Genomic DNA, 18,706 nt, shown 5'->3' with positions numbered 1-18,706 from the left:
CACAAAACTCTTTTATTTCCACTTTTCAGTGCAAATCTTTCTCTCTCAGCCACACACGCACGCACGCACACACATTCCAGTCGTCTGGTTCGGGAGAGAGCTCCCTCTGCTCTCGCTCTCTCTCCTTAAATAGGGCATGGTCACTGGGAAGACACAAACACATTAATTAACGACAGGTGTAATGATTCTGCCACTTACCTTCCCTGACTCCGCCCTCCTGTCACAGACCGATGCTTGACCATGCCCCCGCTGCCACATACCCCCACCACCCGACTCAGGCCGGGCGGCCGTCCGGCCTGCAGCTGACCCCCCCCCCCCCCCCCCCCCCCTTGACGGGAGAGGAAGTCCGCCATGACCATCTGCGCCCCCGGCCTGTGGATCACCTTGAAGTTAAAGGGTCGGAGTGCCAGATACCAACGGGTGATCCGCGCGTTGGCATCCTTCATGCAGTGGAGCCACTGGAGGGGCGCGTGGTCCGAACAGAGGGTGAAAGGGCGTCCCAGCAGGTAGTACCGGAGGGCAAGGACCGCCCATTTGATCGCCAGGCACTCCTTCTTGATGGTGCTGTAGCGCCCCTCACGCACCGACAGCTTACGACTAATGTACAAGACTGGGCGATCCTCCCCCTCCACCTGCTGGGACAAAACAGCCCCCAGCCCTCTGTCCGACGCATCCGTCTGCAACATAAAGGGGAGAGAAAAGTCAGGGGAGTGTAAAAGTGGCCCCCCACACAGTACAGCCTTTACCTTAGAGAAAGCCCGCTGGCACTGCTCCGTCCACTGAACCGGATCTGGTGCCCCCTTTTTAGTGAAATCAGTCAGCGGGCTGGTGACATCTGAATAATTAGGTATAAACCTACGATAGTAGCCAGCCAGCCCCAGGAACTGTCTCACCCCCTTTTTGGTCTTGGGCCTCGGGCAGGCCGCAATTGCTGCTGTCTTGTTAATTTGGGGACGCACCTGCCCGTTGTCCAAGTGGAAGCCCAGATACCGTACTTCCACCCGCCCAATCGCACACTTCTTCGGGTTGGCTGTGAGACCTGCTCGCCTCAGCGACTTAAGGATGGCCCTCAGGTGTTGTAAGTGCTGCTGCCAGTCATTACTATAAATAATGATATCGTCAATGTATGTGGCCGCATAGGTGGCGTGGGGGCGGAGGACCCTGTCCATCAGCTGCTGAAACGTAGCGGGCGCCCCAAACAGCCCAAAAGGAAGTGTGACGAATTGGTGTAAGCCAAACGGTGTGGAAAAGGCCGTCTTTTCCCGGGATAATGGAGTCAAGAGGATCTGCCAATAGCCCTTTGTTAAATCCAGTGTCGAGTAAAAACGAACCGTGCCTAGCCGATCGAGCAACTCATCAATACGAGGCATTGGGTACGCATCGAATTTAGACACCGCGTTGACTTTTCTATAGTCTACACAGAACCGGACCGACCCGTCGGCCTTGGGTACCAAGACCACCGGGCTGCTCCAGTCACTGTGGGACTCCTCGACAATGCCCATTTCGAGCATAGCCTCGAGTTCTTCCCGAACCACTTTTTTCTTGTGCTCGGGTAACCTGTAAGGGCGGCTACGCACTACCACCCCCGGGGGCGTCTCGATGAGGTGCTCTATGAGGTTGGTGCGGCCGGGCAGGGGCGAGAACACATCCGAAAACTCGGTCTGCAACTGGGTAACCTCTGCGAGTTGGGTCGGGGAGAGGTTGTCTCCACAGGGGACCGGAGAGGTATGCGATGCCAATGTTCCCTTTTGCACCTCCGGCCCCAGCTCCGCCTTCTCCAGAACCACCGACACCAACGCCATGGGGACCTCCTCGTTCCAGAGTTTGAGCAGGTTGAGGTGGTAAATCTGTAGCGCCCCACCCCTATCCGTTCGCCTCACCTCATAGTCAACGTCCCCGACTTGCCGTGTGACCTCAAAGGGTCCTTGCCACTTGGCGACTAATTTGGAGCTCGATGTGGGCAACAGTACGAATACTTTCTCTCCCGGTGCGAACTCCCTAAGACGCGTACCCTTGTCATACAGGCGGGTCTGTCGTTCTTGGGCCTGCCGCAAATTCTCCTGAGTTAGGTGTGTGAGTGTGTGGAGTTTTGCGCGCAGGTCCATAACGTATTGGATTTCATTTTTACTTGGTGAAGGTCCCTCCTCCCAATTTTCCCGCAGCACATCTAGGATGCCGTGCGGCTTATGCCCGTATAACAATTCAAACGGGGAGAACCCCGTGGAGGCTTGGGGGACCTCTCGCACTGCAAAGAGCAAGGGTTCGAGCCATCTATCCCAATTACGTGCGTCCTCACTTACAAATTTTTTAATTATGTTCTTGAGGGTGCGATTGAACCGTTCAACTAAACCGTCCGTTTGTGGGTGATACACGTTGGTGCGGATCGGCTTAATACCCAACAACCCATACAGTTCGTTCAGTGTACGTGACATAAACGAGGTGCCTTGGTCAGTCAGAATCTCTTTCGGGATTCCAACTCGGGAGATAACGTGGAAGAGTGCCTCCGCAATACTGCGTGCTGAGATATTGCGAAGAGGCACTGCTTCCGGGTATCGCGTTGCATAGTCCACTAGAACTAATATAAAGCGGTACCCTCGTGTTGACCGATCTAATGGCCCGACGAGATCCATCCCAATTCTTTTGAACGGGGTCTCGATTAACGGTAGAGGGCGCAAAGGCACTTTTGGAATGGCCGCTGTATTTACTAACTGGCATTCGCGGCATGCCGTACACCACCTACGGACATCGTCGCAAATCCCTGGCCAATAGAACCGGGCCATTATTCGGGCTAGTGTTTTATCCTGCCCTAAGTGTCCAGTCATGGGATTAAAGTGAGCCGCCTGGAATACCAATTCCCGGTGGCTCTTCAGAATTAAAAGCTGCGTGACTCGCTCTTTAGTTTGAGTGTCCTGCGTCACTCAGTATAATCTATCCTTCATAACCGCGAAGTAGGGGAAGGACGGGGTGGCGATCGGCAGGAGCGTTTGACCATCGATTACTCTCACTTGGTCAAACGCATGCCGCAGAGTCTCGTCTTGCGACTGCTCTAACGGGAAATCCACGAGGGATTCCCCGAGAGAGGGAGGAGGAGCCGGCAGCTCCTCACTCTGTCGCAGAGATGACGTAGACGGCTCTGTGACAGCTGCTCCCGCCACTGTGACACCGGGACCTCCCCCTGTTAAATGACAGGACCCACTCTTCACTAAATGTGTCATTAAATCCCGAAATCCCGGCCAATCAGTCCCCAAAATTAGAGAGTGGGTAAGGCGAGGATTAACTGCCGCCTTCACTACAAATTTTTCCCCTCGAAAAAAAATGTGGACCGACACTAAAGGGTAGTTGTGAACATCCCCGTGCACACACAACACCTTCACCAATTGTGCTCCCCCCAATGCCTCGTCCTGCACCAGGCTTTGGTGGATTGAGGTCTGATTACAGCCAGAATCCACCAATGCCTGATATGTATCCCCTTGGATACTCACCGGTATGCGATACGCTCCGGCCCGATCGAGGGCGGCTCCCGGCGCGTCGGGGATCCGAACCACTGCGCCCACCTCCATTACCGAGCACTGCTGTTGGAGGTGGCCCAGCTCCCCGCAGCGCCAGCGAACTGGCCCGGGCTTCCTCTCTGCACTAGTGCTCTGGGGCTCACTCACCTGAGGGGAGAGAGAGACGGACACAGAAGGGAGACACGGGGGGGCACCGCGGGTGCGGTGGGCTTGCTGAGGTGGCGCCGGCCCCCGCCTCTGCGGTGGGGGAATAGGGCGAGGAGGAGACACAGGAGGAGGGGAGAGAGAGAGAGAGGAGAGAAGAGAAGAGGTCGTCTGCTATCCTGCCGTTGGGACAGCCGCCAGATGGTCCTCTGCCAGCTTGATTGCCTGATCCAGCGATGCCGGGCGGTGGCACTGGACCCACTCTGCAGTTCCCGCTGGTAAACGCGCGACGAACTGCTCCAGTACCACCTGGTCGATGAGTCCCTCGGCGTTGCAGCTGTCGGACCTCAACCACCACCAGCAGGCGTCCCGGAGTTGCTGGCCAAACGCGAACGGCTGGCCGACTTCCTCCAAGCGCAGAGCGCGGAAACGCTGAAGCTGTTGCTCCGGGGTGCGTCCCACCCGCTGGAGGACGGCCCGGCGAAGGTCTGCGTAGGTCAGCCGGCGGTCGGTGGGGAGCTGTAGCACGGCCAGCTGCGCCTCTCCCGTTAGCAGGGGGAGGAGGCGCGCCGCGCGCTGTTCCACCGGCCACCCCGAGGTCTCCACTACCTGCTCAAAGAGCGTGAGGAATGCCTCGGGGTCGTCCTGTGGGCCCATCTTCGTGAGGGTGAGGGGGGAAGGGCCCACGGCGGTGGAGATGGTGGACCCCGCCGACGCGAGGAGGTGCCGGAACGCCCGACGATCTTCCTGTTGCGCCAGCACCAGGGCCTCGAACCGTTGTTCTTGCTCCTTTCGGAGGGCGAGCAGCGCCTGGTGCTGGCTCTGTTGGGCCGTGGTGAGGGCGTGGATCAGGTCGGCAAAGGTGGAGGACTCCATGGAGCTGTTCTCTTCTGTGCTCATTCCCGGGTTTCGGCACTGCTGTGACAGTTCGTGTACGTGGGTGGAGCACAGAAGGACGGCAGGACAGAACTGAGTTCACAAAACTCTTTTATTTCCACTTTTCAGTGCAAATCTTTCTCTCTCAGCCACACACGCATGCACGCACACACATTCCAGTCGTCTGGTTCGGGAGAGAGCTCCCTCTGCTCTCGCTCTCTCTCCTTAAATAGGGCGCGGTCACGGGGAAGACACAAACACATTAATTACCGACAGGTGTAGTGATTCTGCCACTTACCTTCCCTGACTCCGCCCTCCTGTCACAGACCGATGCTTGACCACGCCCCCGCTGCCACAGCTATATTTACTGTATGGACATGGTATTAGAAAACAATTTTATTTATAAGCAGTAGCCACGGGCGGCACGGTGGTGTAGTGGTTAGCGCCGTCACCTCACAGCAAGAAGGTCCGGGTTAGAGCCCCGTGGCTGGCGAGGGCCTTTCTGTATGGAGTTTGCATGTTCTCCCCGTGTCCGCGTGGGTTTCCTCCGGGTGCTCCAGTTTCCCCCACAGTCCAAAGACATGCAGGTTAGGTTAACTGGTGACTCTAAATTGACCGTAGGTGTGAATGTGAGTGTGAATGGTTGTCTGTGTCTATGTGTCAGCCCTGTGATGACCTGGCGACTTGTCCAGGGTGTGCCCCGCCTTTCGCCCGTAGTCAGCTGGGATAGGCTCCAGCTTGCCTGCGACCCTGTAGAAGGATAAAGCGGCTAGAGATAATGAGATGAGATGAATGAGCAGTAGCCACATATACGCATAGGGTACCTATTTTTGAATATGTGTTTTATTTCATTCTGTAGTTCCGGATAACCATAGCATCGCGAATGATTATCAGCTCACTGCTGTTAGGGGACAGAGCAAAGTTTTAAATCAATATAAAGCTTTAACACGATGTACTTCTGGTTTCTTACACTTGTTTTTCAGTCTTTATCCTAAGCTTGTTCTCTCAGCTGTGCAGATACAGTAGGTGATGAGTCTTCCCTGCAATTGCCCTGTACATGTGCAACTGTGATGCATTGATCAAAGTGATGCTCAACAGAGCAGAAACTGCTTATTGACCTAATGTGCTTGTGTGTTGAGATCACTTTCACAATGTCACTTCTAACACTCAGAGCGGAGTATGGGCTAGATGCATTAATATGGTTTGAGCCAATGCATTCTTGTTCTTTCCCAGCACATGCACTGCCATTTATCTAGCTCACACAGAGTGTTTAATCTGACTCCACAAGGCTCAGATGCACTGGACCAAAACGAGAGAGTAGCACTGTGCTATTGTCTTCGATGTACTGTGTGTATTTGGTGTAAATAGGCTTGGCCACAATATAAATGCAACTCTTGTGCATTATTTATTCCCATCACAGAATTGTAGAAGACCGAGCTTGGCTTTTGATAAAAATGAAAAAAAAGAAGAAGAAACATGGAATCGGTGCACCCCTAATTTGAAACAGTCCCCTGAACAAGCTATTCCTGTTTGGGAATAAATATGAGAAGGTGAAAAATGATCCTCATCATCCTTTCGGCCACAGCCGAGATTCCTCTTACAACATCTTGCCACACCTACCTGTTAGCCATGGCCACATGAGATCTTGTACCCCAGTCCCAGTGTCCCGAGAGATTATGCTAGGGAAGATGAGTTTTCAAGATTTCACTCGTTGATGGCTTGGGCTCCAGAGGAGAAGGCACGACATAGCTTCTCCTTCGGTTTGGGAACAGTGCCCAGCGAACAGCACTCTCCTCTGTCTAAGTTTACAGAAACGGGTGGTACGTAGGTCCCTGTAGATCTCCTCCAGGGTGGCATGAGCAGACCAGTGAATATTTTGCACATGTTGTAGAAGGTTGGTATAAGTCCCATCTAGTCTTTGCTGTTGTTTGAGTGTTAGGGTCCATGTCTTAGGACCGTAAAGGAGGATGGGTTCCATGACAGATCTGAACAAATCTATCTTCAGTTTGCTGTCAAGGTTAGTGCAATATAATTTGTTAAGAGCGTAACAAGCTTTCCAGGTCAGTGCCTTTCAGATCTTAAAGTCATTAAAGGGTACATTATTTAAAAAAAAAAAAGAAAGAAAAATTATAATATTTTTATGTGGATGACCAGACCAGAAAAAGGATATCTCCTTATTATTTATACACATTCTCCTTTACAGCAATAAGATCAAATGAGAATAAAAATGGGCATCTACATAAGTCTCCTGTCTCTCAGCTTTTTCTCCTGATAAAAGTTCTCAGGATTCCCATGTATGTTTCCTCATAAATAGAGAGTATGTGAATATGTGACGCCTCACCGAATCCAGGGACACATGTCGGCCAAAATGAATCCGAGATAATCGCAAAAGAAGCATTTTTTTTTTCGAAATTTGTGATTTTTGTTTTTTTTCCATCATGTGCAAGTTGAGATCTTGAAGAATGCAATCAGTATTTCAGATGATAGATTGTTTTGTTGGAAAAGCATGCATTTTTTGTTGCAAATTGTCTCGTTTTTGTCAGGACTGTAGCCTGCTGGGGGGTGTGGGTAAATTACCATATGGGCCATTCACATGATGATTTAAGTCTTTTTTTTTTCGCGAATCAGCTGTATGATACGAGCTGAGCTCGTGGCTACTTAAGCTGCATACAGGCATGTAATTTCACTATGGAATGAGCAAGCTTAACAGAGTGCAGAGGAGCTGAAACACCGCGAAGCAAACAGACACACGGTATTTACATCGGAGATAACCATTTCTAGCAAAAAAACCCAACCAAAAGGAAGCTAGGATTACATTCCATCGGAGGCATTGGTGTGTGCAAGGCGCCATTTCTCTTTCTGATGGGGTAAGTTTATTAATCTAAGGCTGTGTGGTTATTTTTGCATGCAACGGAGAGTGTTGTGGTTTGGTTAAGCCTAGGTCACAACCGGACGTACGATTTTTTGGCCGTGTGATTTTTGGCGTTTCCCAAATCGCTGCGTTTTTTTTTTGTTGTTCACGGAGAAAGATGCGCGTTGGCCGTAAGTTTGTCTTGCAACCTGAAAAAAATGTAAGCGCCCGTAGAGTTTGTTTGACATGACAAAGAACCTCTGCAGCCGGTCTGCGGCTCGAAAATCAGCACGTCACACGCGTGCTCTCGTGCGTTTCACACGTGCCCTCCGTGCGTTTCTTGCGTTTTTTGCATGTAGACCAGCCGTAGGAGCACGTACAGCCGGTTGTGACCGAGGCTTTACATGAAACTAGCATTGTGTTAGTTGTGTCATCATCGTGCTATCTTTCTTACGGTGTGAGTAATTTTTCAACCACAAAACGTTAAAGTATACTTTAAGACTTATTTTTGTACTTCATAATTGTGTTGGGCATACTTTGCATGGAAGGAAAATTGACGTGGTGATCTTTGTTTACATGAAAGTAGTATCGTGCTAGCTAGTAGGGGGTAGGGCTTTCCTTAATATCATGCAAATGAGCACCATTATGTGCCCGCCCTACACCCAGAGTAACTGAGATGGAAAACTTTGAGGGCGAGTTTCTCCCTTTCCTGTTTTAAGAGGTATACACTTTCAAAAGGCCACACATTCTTCAAATATTGTCAGATCTCCACATGGAAGGCATCATTGGAAAGCTTAGAAACTGTACTTTCTGAATCTGTCAATAACTCAAAATGCCCCCGGGCGGACATGTGTCCCTGGATTCTGGATTTGGGCACATATGCTAAATAATCCAGTCTATTTATTTATTGTTTACATTATATTATTCACGCTTTGGCATCTGAGTGGTGCAGCAGAAATTTCATTTGCTTTCTCATTAGGAGATCATGGGTTCAAATCCCGATGATGGAACAGCCACCCATGGCCAGGAGTCCAGGGAGGGAAATTGGCCATACTATCATGGCTGGAGGGATGGCATACGAGATGCGATCACAATGTTCTGGGACTAGTCCTGTTACGAACCAATGGAGCACCGCACAGTCATGCTCGTGCAGTAGGAGCGAGGAGTAACTCTCTTGAGTCAGTATGCCATGTGACGTCACACTGTCAACATCAGGACTTGTGTTTCATTTGATTTTGTGGCAATGTGTCTGTGCACATTTGCAATTTTACTATGGACCAGAGAGCAAACTCTGTGTCATCAAATTCTGTGTCAGACTCAGGGAATCAGCAACAAAGACCATGGAAATGCTTCAGCAAGCCTACAGCAATGAAGCAATGAGCAAGTCGAGCTGTTTTGAGTGCTATTCGTGCACCAAGAGAGGAAGAATGTAGTCCTCCAGTGATGTCCTGCCTCTCTTGAAGCATGAACAAACATCCCGCACAGCTCACTGCTTCATTGCAGTAGGGTTACTAAAGCATTTCCAGAGTTTCTGATGCTGACCACAAATGCTTGCACATTGGGCAAATTGCAAACACGCACATACACATTGTCACAAAAACGCATGTAACACAGGTCCTGATGTTGACAGCGTGATGTCATGCCATATACTGACTCACGAGATGTACTGCTTGCTCCTGCTGTACTCTGTTGGTTCGCAACAGGAACAGTCCTGGAGCTTTTCTTTTTTTTAATCGCACCTCATACCCTCTCTCCCCTGTCAACCACAGCAATATTAGCCAATCATGCATGTCTGTGAGCTCATGTATGTGGAAGAGGGCAGATAGTGCTTCCTTTCATATTATTTTTAAGATTACATTTTGATTAAATATTTAAAGCTGTATTTGGGAAAGAAACTTCAATTCTGTTTTACTCAAATATCATTTAAACTTTATTTTAATGTGCAGTAAAACATTTGTCTTGTGATCAGGAAATCTCAGCTTTAGATACAACTGATACCAGGTGTGGCCCATTTCAACTCTTCCATCCATTATCCGTAACCACTTAGCAGGGTCGGAGGCAAGCTGTAGCCTATCCGAGCTGACTATGGGCGAGATGTGGGGTACACCCTGGACAAGTCGCCAGATCATCATCGGGCTGATACATAGAGACAAACAACCATTCACACTCACATTCACACCGACAGTCAGTTTAGAGCCACCAATTACCATTATTAGCACTAATAATGTCTTTGAACTGTGGGGGAAACCAGAGCACCCGGAGGAAACCCGCACAGACACGGGGAGAACATGCAAACTCCACACAAAGGCCCCTGTCGGCCACTGGGCTCGAACCCAGAACCTTCTTGCTGTGAGGCGACAGTGCTGTGGCACTGTGCCGTGCCACTTTAACCCTTTTAATCTCAAAATCATCTCATGTCTCTTTTTATGATGGTCTATTTCTCAGTAAGGAGAAACATTTGTGACAAAATGTATTCCTAAATGAAACAAAGATGAGAATCATTATTAAATATTTTGAGATATCAAAAGAAACCTTTAAGCATTTTTTTTTCTGCACAGAATGTTGGGAGTTCATATCCAGAGTTGGATTCTTGAACAAAGCCCTTTTTTCCTAACTGCCCAGCTATATGTTTGGAAAATGTCAAATGTACAGGCTTAGAGGATATCCATAACCATTTATCCTGTGCAAGGTCGTGGGCAAGCTGGAACCTATCCCAGCTGGCTATGGGCGAGAGGCAGGGTACACCCTGGACAAGTTGCCAGGTCATCGCAGGGCTGACACAGAGACAAACAACCACTCACAGTCAATTTAGAGCCACCAATTAGCCTAACCTGCATATTTTTGGACTGTGGGGGAAACCGGAGAAAACCCACACAAACACGGGGAGAACATGCAAACTCCACACAGAAAGGCCCCCCCATTAGCTGTTGGGTTCAAACTCAGAACCTTCTTGCTGTGAGGCAACAGTGCTAACCACTACACCACCATGCCCCCGGCTTAGAGGATATACTCATATCAGTGTCATTGTCTGTGACGTTCCTTGTGCTTTAACGTCATTGCACCACCTGAACACCTGTTTTGTTGTTTTCTGGTGCTGTAAATTAATCTCCATCTGTTATGTGAGAGAACAGTTTGGAAATTGGATTTTTAGCCAATTATCTGACTATTCACTACTTTAGTTTGTCCCTAAAACCGTTTTCACCAGACACACTTTCAGCTGAATTGTCACTGATTAGAACTGAATGAGTTGTTGTCGGCAATGTCACCAGTTTCCATTTTCTGCCAAATTTAAACGTTCTAATCGTAATCTCACTCTAGTAACTGGTCAACTGAGTAACACAGCCCCCCCTTCATTCTCTCTCTCTCTGTCTATCTGTGGACAAGTTACCTTGCCATTTTCTCCCAGTACTTTATAAATCTGCAGCTTGCTCTTTGCACCTCTCACTTGGGCCGATCCTCTCTGTCAGGTCTGCTCTATAGGAGACTGCATACATATAGTATGCATTATAGGAGCACAGGGAGCTACATGCCACCACCTCCATGCTCCTCATGCCTATGCTAATACTCCTACACTTACACATCACTGTGGCACCTATGGTCCAAACAGGGGTTATATCCTCCAAAATTTATCGCACATCTCTTTGAGGCAGCATGCTTCACTTGGTCACTGTGCAAAATAAGGGTGTAAAGAGCATTTTATAGTGAGTTTTATGTAATACTGGATACTGTGAAGTCGGAAATAGGCTTGGATCTTAATCAGAGGAATGCATGCCTAAAGCAATGTGGCAAAAATGTGCTGATGCTTATCTCTGCACTGAGTAGATCATCTTTATGTTTTAATCGACATGATGGAAATCTTAAAAGGTAAAAAAAAAAAGGTATCAAAATATTAAAAGAGTAGAAGAATCAAAGAACAGAGAAAAAGGTCATGGAATGATGTTTAAATCTCTCTCTCTCTCTCTCTCTCTCTCTCTCTCGGGAAAGCTAGCTTTATTTGTGTCTTTTTTTTACACATTTTCTGAAAAAAAGAAGATCTAATCTGTAACACTGCTTCTCACTGGATTGCTACCCTTTGGGATGTGTCTTTTGTATGTTGTTTTTTTGTTTTGTTTCTGTTTTTTTTGGGGGGGGCGGGTGAATGTAGTGTACATTTAGACGGACCATAGTTGTACCTCAAATGAGTTTTAAAACACACTATAGTAATTTCCTCAGGTGAAAGATTATAGTAATGGTGTCAAAGATGACTGTGAGAAGCAGTAGTGCAGTTAAGTATTTTTTTTTTTTACTTGTGTATTTGTGCTGTCCATCACTCCCAGCCTGATAGTTTTGAACAAAGCAGCCAATGGTCTATCAGTGTTCAGTTAATTCATTTTTAGATCAGGGGTTCGAAAACTTTTTGTAACCAGAGATCTGTTTAACTTTTTTTTAGTAAATACCACAAACCACAAGAGTAGTTTTATTTTCTGAATATATTGAAATATTAAGCTAATAGGTGGCATGGTAGTGTAGGGATTAGCACTGTTGCTTCACAGGAAGAAGGTTCTGGGTTCAAACCCAGTGGCTGACGGGGGCCTTTCTGTGTGGAGTTTGCATGTTCTCCCCGTGTCCGCGTGGGTTTCCTCCGGGTGCTCCGGTTTCCCCCACAGTCCAAAGACATGCAGGTTAGGCTAATTGGTGACTCTAAATTGACCGTAGGTGTGAACGTGAGTGTGAATGGTTGTCTGTGTCTATGTGTCAGCCCTGTGATGACCTGGCGACTTGTCCAGGGTGTACCCCGCCTCTCGCCCGTAGTCAGCTGGGATAGGCTCCAGCTTGCCTGCAACCCTGCACAGGATAAGTGGTTACGGATAATGGATGGATGGATATTTTGGCAGTGATGACAATGTCTCTAGCGATCAGGGTTATTTATTTATTTTTAAATTTCATTGACAAATTCTGAACTTATAGGGCTGACACTGTGTTGAATTTGTGTGATTACAGCAACAGCATAAAATTGCTGTATTTAACCACATTGCAGACCAGGGATGACCAACATCAGCTTTTTCTCTTATGTTTTATTTATATGCTTCTTGTAGTCTGCTTTATTTATATTATATCAGGGATTTTTTTCCGCTTACACATTCACTGTCACGAGTACCCAGTTAGTCATGCACTCACCTGGACTCAATTTTACACACACACACACACTATAAACAGATCACTGCACTAGTGTGAAGTATTGCTCAGTGTATATTTTCCAGGCATAATTGTCTGCCACTTGACAATTATCATTAATTAATGCTTTAGAAGACAGATTACACCTTTTGTTGTTATGTACCTACATGTTTGAAACAAATGTGTCACTTTTAGAAAAGTAAAAAAGGTGTTCAAACCAAGGAGCCAAGTCATGTGAAAAGCTAAGTACATCCCATGAAATTTGTAGACTTTTCTCAACATATTTAAATAAGCAAACATTTCACCCTTTTGATACAATACCTATAGAGAAAGGTGATGAACAAAACAACAAGGAAAATTAGCTCTTTCAATCATTTATTCAACAAATATATCATCAGATGTAATATTCTTCTGTGGAGAAAGTAAGTACACCCTTGGCTTCAGAAGCTAGTATTGCCCCCTTTCACAGAAATAACTTCTTGTAGGCATTTTGTGTAATTGTCCACCAGTTTCTGACAGCGGCTTGCTGAAAAATTGACCATTCTTCCATGCAAAATTCCTGCAGTTGCAAGATGTTTGAAGGTTTTGTTGCATATACTGCCCTTTTTCAAACCTCCCCACAACATTTCAATGGGGTTCAAGTCTGGGCTTTGACAAGGCCGTTCCATAACCCTCCATTTCTTCTTTTTAAGCCATTCCTTGATGGATTTGCTCGTGTGCTTAGGATAATTATCTTGCTGAAAGTTCCGCCTCCGGTTCAACTTCAACTTTTGAACAGACAGCCTCGCATTACCTTCAAGCACTCTTTGATATGATTCACAATTCATAGTTGAATACAACCTTCCCTGAGGCAGTGAAGTAACCTCAAGCCATAACATTTCCATCACCATGCTTCACATTTGGTATGAGGTTCTTCTCCTGAAAAGCTGCCTTTGGTCTGCGCCACACGTGTGCCTTACTGTGGCCAAATAACTTGACCATTGATTCATCTGTCCAGAGCATGTTATTCCAAATGGTCTGGTCTTTGCCTATATGTTCATTGGCAAACTGTAGTCTTGCTTTAATGTTGCTTTTGGTGTCACAAAGGATTTTTCCTGGCCCACCTCCCATGCAGGTCAAATTTGTCCAATCTCTTTCTTATTGTAGATGTATGCACTTTCACACCAACAGTTGCAAGAGTTACCTGCAGATCCAGTGATGAAATTTTGGCATTCTTGGAGACTTCTTTGAGCATCAAACAGTCTGCTCTTGAGCTGAGTTTGCTACAGTTCTGGACAAATTGGCAATAGTTTGAAATCTACGTCAATTGTAGATGATTAGCTCATCTGGCCATAAGGCTGATGAGCTGTTGCCATGGTGTGGCATCTGTCATCTGTTGTTTGTCCATCCGTCATCCACAATTCAGTTAAATCATATCTCCTCCATTAATTCTCCACGGATTTACATTCTGATTGTTTTGTTTGAAAGAACTCATCACTCTGCACAAAAATTGGTGGTTGTTTTGTCAAATTTTTTGCTAATGAGTTAGGCCGAATTAATGAATTTTCCATTCCTCTCACTAGAATTGTGTCTCCTCTTGCATTTCTCATCCAATTTCAGTTCTGATCTATGTTTTTGGTAGATCTTCCCTTGAGGAACAAAACTTGGTCATGTGTTTGTTGTTTACAACAGGAAAATCAATTTGTTTACAACTTTGTTTACAACTTTGTTTATTTTCAGTTAAATCATGTCTCCTTCCTCGGTTCTCAATGGATTTCAGTTCTGATTGTTTTATTTGAAAGAACTAGAACTTCTGCACAACACTTGGTCATTGTATTGTAAACTAGACAGGGACACTCTAACGAGTGCAAACCCCGCCTTTTCCCTATTAAAATACATTGGGCAAAAATTTCGAAGTTCTGCCATGACCTTGACCTTTGACCTCCAAAATTTAATGGTTTCCTTCCTGGGTGATTGGCAACACATGTACAAAATTTGGTCCAAATCGATCCATTGGTTCTTGAGATATCTTGCAGACACACAGACAGACAGACAGATACACACACACACAGACTGACGCAGGTGAAAATAATAACCCCTCCGACTACTGTCGGCGGGGTTAATTAGAGGTCTGCGCAGGACAGAATTTTCAGTCCCGCTCCCGCATTGTGCAGTCCCGCTCCCACAAAGAATTATGATTTTCAGTCCAGCTCCCGCCCGCGCCTGCCATATTTTGTCTCGCTCCCTCCCGCAAATCCTGCATGATGCAGACGTTCGCGTTATTTTTCACGAAAGTTCTTGTCATTGGCTTGGGGAATTAAACATGCTGAGCTTAGCTGAGCTCTCTACTAACTGATCCTTCACCTAGCGCACGGAGCGAGGGTGCGCGTTGCCAGGCGGCATGCGCAGCTGAGGCTTTACAGAGATACCCAACACACCTACCAAAATCTACAGTGGATATTAAGAATATTGTACATTGTACATAGCTTATATGTCACTCCTCACATTTACATTCTAGGAAATACAAGTAGGCCTATAAGAAATTAATATAATTTAAAGACACAGCGTGATGGTGCCCCGCCCCCTACTTTGAGTGGATTTGAGCATAAATATCTACAGCTCACGTTCAGGGGTGCGTTTCCCAAACAACCAACCAAGTTAGCATTAAACCAATATGGTACGATGCAAGTTTGAACTACGTAACTAACATCCAAAAAACGACTGTTTCCCAAAGCTGTAGTACCAACTTGGTCTGAACCAAGTTGATTTGAACCAACACAGTTCAAACCACGATGTTTTCAGATGTGTTCGGATGGTCTCGTTTATTGTCGGAATTCAGAGAAACAACCCGAAGTTGGCTGACAGTGCGAACGGCATTTCACCATTAAATTACCATTAAGCCAAATTTGGTGCATCCATAATCTTCCCCTGATGCTTGCAACTTGGTGTAGATGTTCATTTAGACTAATATAAAATTGCAATACCCCTCATTTGGAAATCACGTGTAAACAAAAGGCATCTCCATAAATTAAAGCATCATATACTAGTTTTGGCTATAAGGCTATTTGCCCTGATTAAAAATAGCTAAGCAAACTGTTGTGAGATGGCACAGATAACGTTATGTAGATCTACATGTTGTGTATTTATAGGTGGCATTGTTAGGTTTATTGTAAGTTTATTGCTTAGACTCTGACATTCTGCTGACACATTCCAAGTTGAGCGCTGCATGCGCTCATGATTGACAGCTCTCGCTTTGATTGACAGCTCTCGCTTTGCGCACTCGCACTCCCACTTCCGAGTCTGTGGCATTATGATTCCAACCGCGATTTCATTCTCCTCTCATATGAAGTGTTGCGCAACCACAACCAGCTCCTCAGATTATACACTGTCTATTTCTTGCTTTAAATTGAACAATCTGTGCGATACACCGTCGAACAACTGAGATATTTAAACATCGAGACATTCCGTCCGCCATGTTGAATGCAGTTGACACCTTCAGACAAAGTTGGTTAGGTGAAACTAAGCACTGAGAGGTGCTCTTCTGCCATGATCGGAGATCTCAAACACGGAAGAGCGGAAAGGAATTGGAAACATACGTGAGATTAGACCACATCCGCAAATTTAGGCATCTTAAAATGTTTTTTTCTATTAATGCCAAATAAAATATCCAGCACAAATTATATATGATATACATAAATTAATAATTTATAAATTTTATTTTAAACACGTTTTTAGTTAGCGGGACTGCAGCTTATCACCTCTCCCGCCTGCTCCCGCATTGTGCACACCCCCTCCCGCCCGCGCCCGCAATGAGCTTTCAAAATTTGTCCCGTGCCGCACTGCTTTGCATTGGGTCCCGCAGGTCCCGTGGGACTCCCACGGGAGTGAAGGGCTCTATTGTAAATTTTTGCTAACAAATTAGTAATTAGGTCAACTTAACACATTTTCTTCTGACTGGAATTGCATCTCCTGTCTTGTTTATCATCCGATTCAGTTCTGATGGATGTTTTGGGTAGATCTTCCCTTGGAGGACAAAATTTAGTCCTTTGTTGATTTTCCTGTTGTAAACAATTTGTCGTGGAAGTTGGTCCTCTCTCACACTGTCACATTTCAGTTCTGTTCGATGTTTTGATAATCATGGTTGTTCTGACGGCAGGCCAGATGAGCTACTACGTCCTTGACGTTCTGGTTTAACTTACAGTGAAATGATTTATTTCTCATAATCTAGAGATCTTTTTAAATCTCTTGCCAGATTCATAGGCATCCACAGCCTTTTTTTTTTTCTTCTGAGGTCCTTAGAGAGCTCTTTAGATCTTGGCATGATGACACCACACACTTTAATGGCAAAGAGAACACCAGACCCTCGATGTCAGGTTTAAATAAGATGGGTTCCACCTGCATCTCCACCTGCAGGAGATTCGAATCAGTGGCACCTAATCTGGAACATATAATTTTATGGACTTAAAAACGTGATAAATGTAAGGGTGTACTTACTTTTTCCAGGGTGTCCTTACTTTTTTTGACTTTTTTTATTTGTTTAAATTATGAAAATGACTAAAAAATGTAAATTTTATGTGTCGTTTGTTGGAGTATATTACCTTTATTTGTAAGCACTGTGTCATAGAGAGTGAAATGTTTGCTTGTTTATATATGTTGAAAAAAGTCAATAATTTCCACTTGTTTGTTCTCATGACTGTACACGATGAGAGAGGAGGGTTGCGATAAATTGGCTAAGCGTGGACTATTTCTGTTCTCTACAAGAATATGAGCCCCTAATTATGTATCCCACATTACATGCGTAATAACTGCAGAACATTCAAATACACTAGACAGGGATGGAAGAGGTGTGATGGTAACATCATGGCATTTGTGTCTTTGATTTACACTCTGTGTATCTGCTGTATATTGGCTACCTGCTTTGCCTTGAGTGCTGTTAATTTGTTTCTGTTTGTGTCCTTCACAAATGAAGCTCTGATTGTTTTTCGCTGATTGTTTTACTCAACTGAAGGCTGTGTATTAATCGAACCTCTGCTTTTCTTTGACAGCTCTTCCAAGCTACACTTGTGGCAACCCCGGGCAGCTGCAGAATGGCCTCCAGCAGGGCTCCACTTTTAACATCGGGGATAAGATCCGCTACAGCTGCAGCCAGGGGTTCGTTCTGGAAGGCCACGCCGTGCTTTCGTGCCTGGCCACATCCTCAGGCACAGCTGCTTGGGACTTCCCCCTGCCCTACTGCCGAGGTGAGTGCGAGCTGCATGAGAGAGACATCAGAGCAGTTTAGGACATATCTTTATCAGACAGGCACCCTGATGTTTATCAGCAAAGTAGCTGCATGCAGCCATTTGTCCTGTTTGAGAGGGAGCGGTGGCACCCGCTGTGTTGACACTTGCCAGGGTGGAGCAGTGTGGGCGGATGCTTTGTCAGTACTGTCACACAGAATAGATATTTTAAGCAAGTTTCATGTACTTTATTATTGGCTCAATACTGTACATCTGAATTAGAAGCCCATCAATGTCTATATATCTTGCTGCTGTGTAAGTGAAAACACATACATCACTGGATACATCCTATGCACTCATGACACACATCTGGCACACTGTGATATAGTGATAACACCGGAGACGACTTCCATAAGTTTTAAACGAGCATCTCCTTACAGAAAGATTCACCATAACAATGATTAGAATCCTTTCTTTGTTTAAAAACATTTTTATGTGCTTATTGTTAGCCTTAGATTATGTGACGTCTGCCATGAAAGTAACTGTGAAAGAGGGGTTGAAATATTTAACAATTATTCCACAAACTCAAGTCATACATGAGGTGATAGGTGACAAGGTGTGTAGCACCGAGTTGGCTATAATCCATGTATGATGAGATTGAGTGGAATAATTGTTTTATTTTATCCACATTCACCAGATTTTGAGAAACAGCATTTTTATTTTTTTGCAAATTTGGTCAATAAAAACTTTATACAAACAAATTGACTTCACTGTTGTTTTTTTGCAGAAAGTTCCATCTTGCCGTCATTCCAAGGTATAGAATAGCTTTAGACATTTATTTAATTCTTCCTTGAACATTTCAGTGATGTAATTTTCAAACTTCTTTGTGCTTTTGAACCAGTCTAAAAAAAACAAATTGTAATGCTTAAACATGAAGAATGTAAACAAATCAGCAAATGGCAGGAGCAATTTGT

At 45.7% G+C, this 18,706-nt stretch overlaps 1 protein-coding gene across 1 annotated transcript in view; it reads left to right on the top strand.

Annotated features, from left to right (window-relative positions):
* The window catches only part of csmd2 (CUB and Sushi multiple domains 2), a 755,566-nt gene that overhangs the window by 266,225 nt on the left and 470,635 nt on the right, over nt 1-18,706 (top strand). The window contains exon 4 of the mRNA XM_060942244.1: nt 17,559-17,753. Coding sequence (XP_060798227.1) covers nt 17,559-17,753 — 195 coding nt within the window. The remainder of the gene's footprint in view (nt 1-17,558; nt 17,754-18,706) is intronic.

Source organism: Neoarius graeffei, chromosome 16 (assembly GCF_027579695.1).
Source record: "Neoarius graeffei isolate fNeoGra1 chromosome 16, fNeoGra1.pri, whole genome shotgun sequence".
NCBI classification, from domain to species: domain Eukaryota; kingdom Metazoa; phylum Chordata; class Actinopteri; order Siluriformes; family Ariidae; genus Neoarius; species Neoarius graeffei.
This window is presented reverse-complemented; position numbering and strand designations above follow the sequence as displayed.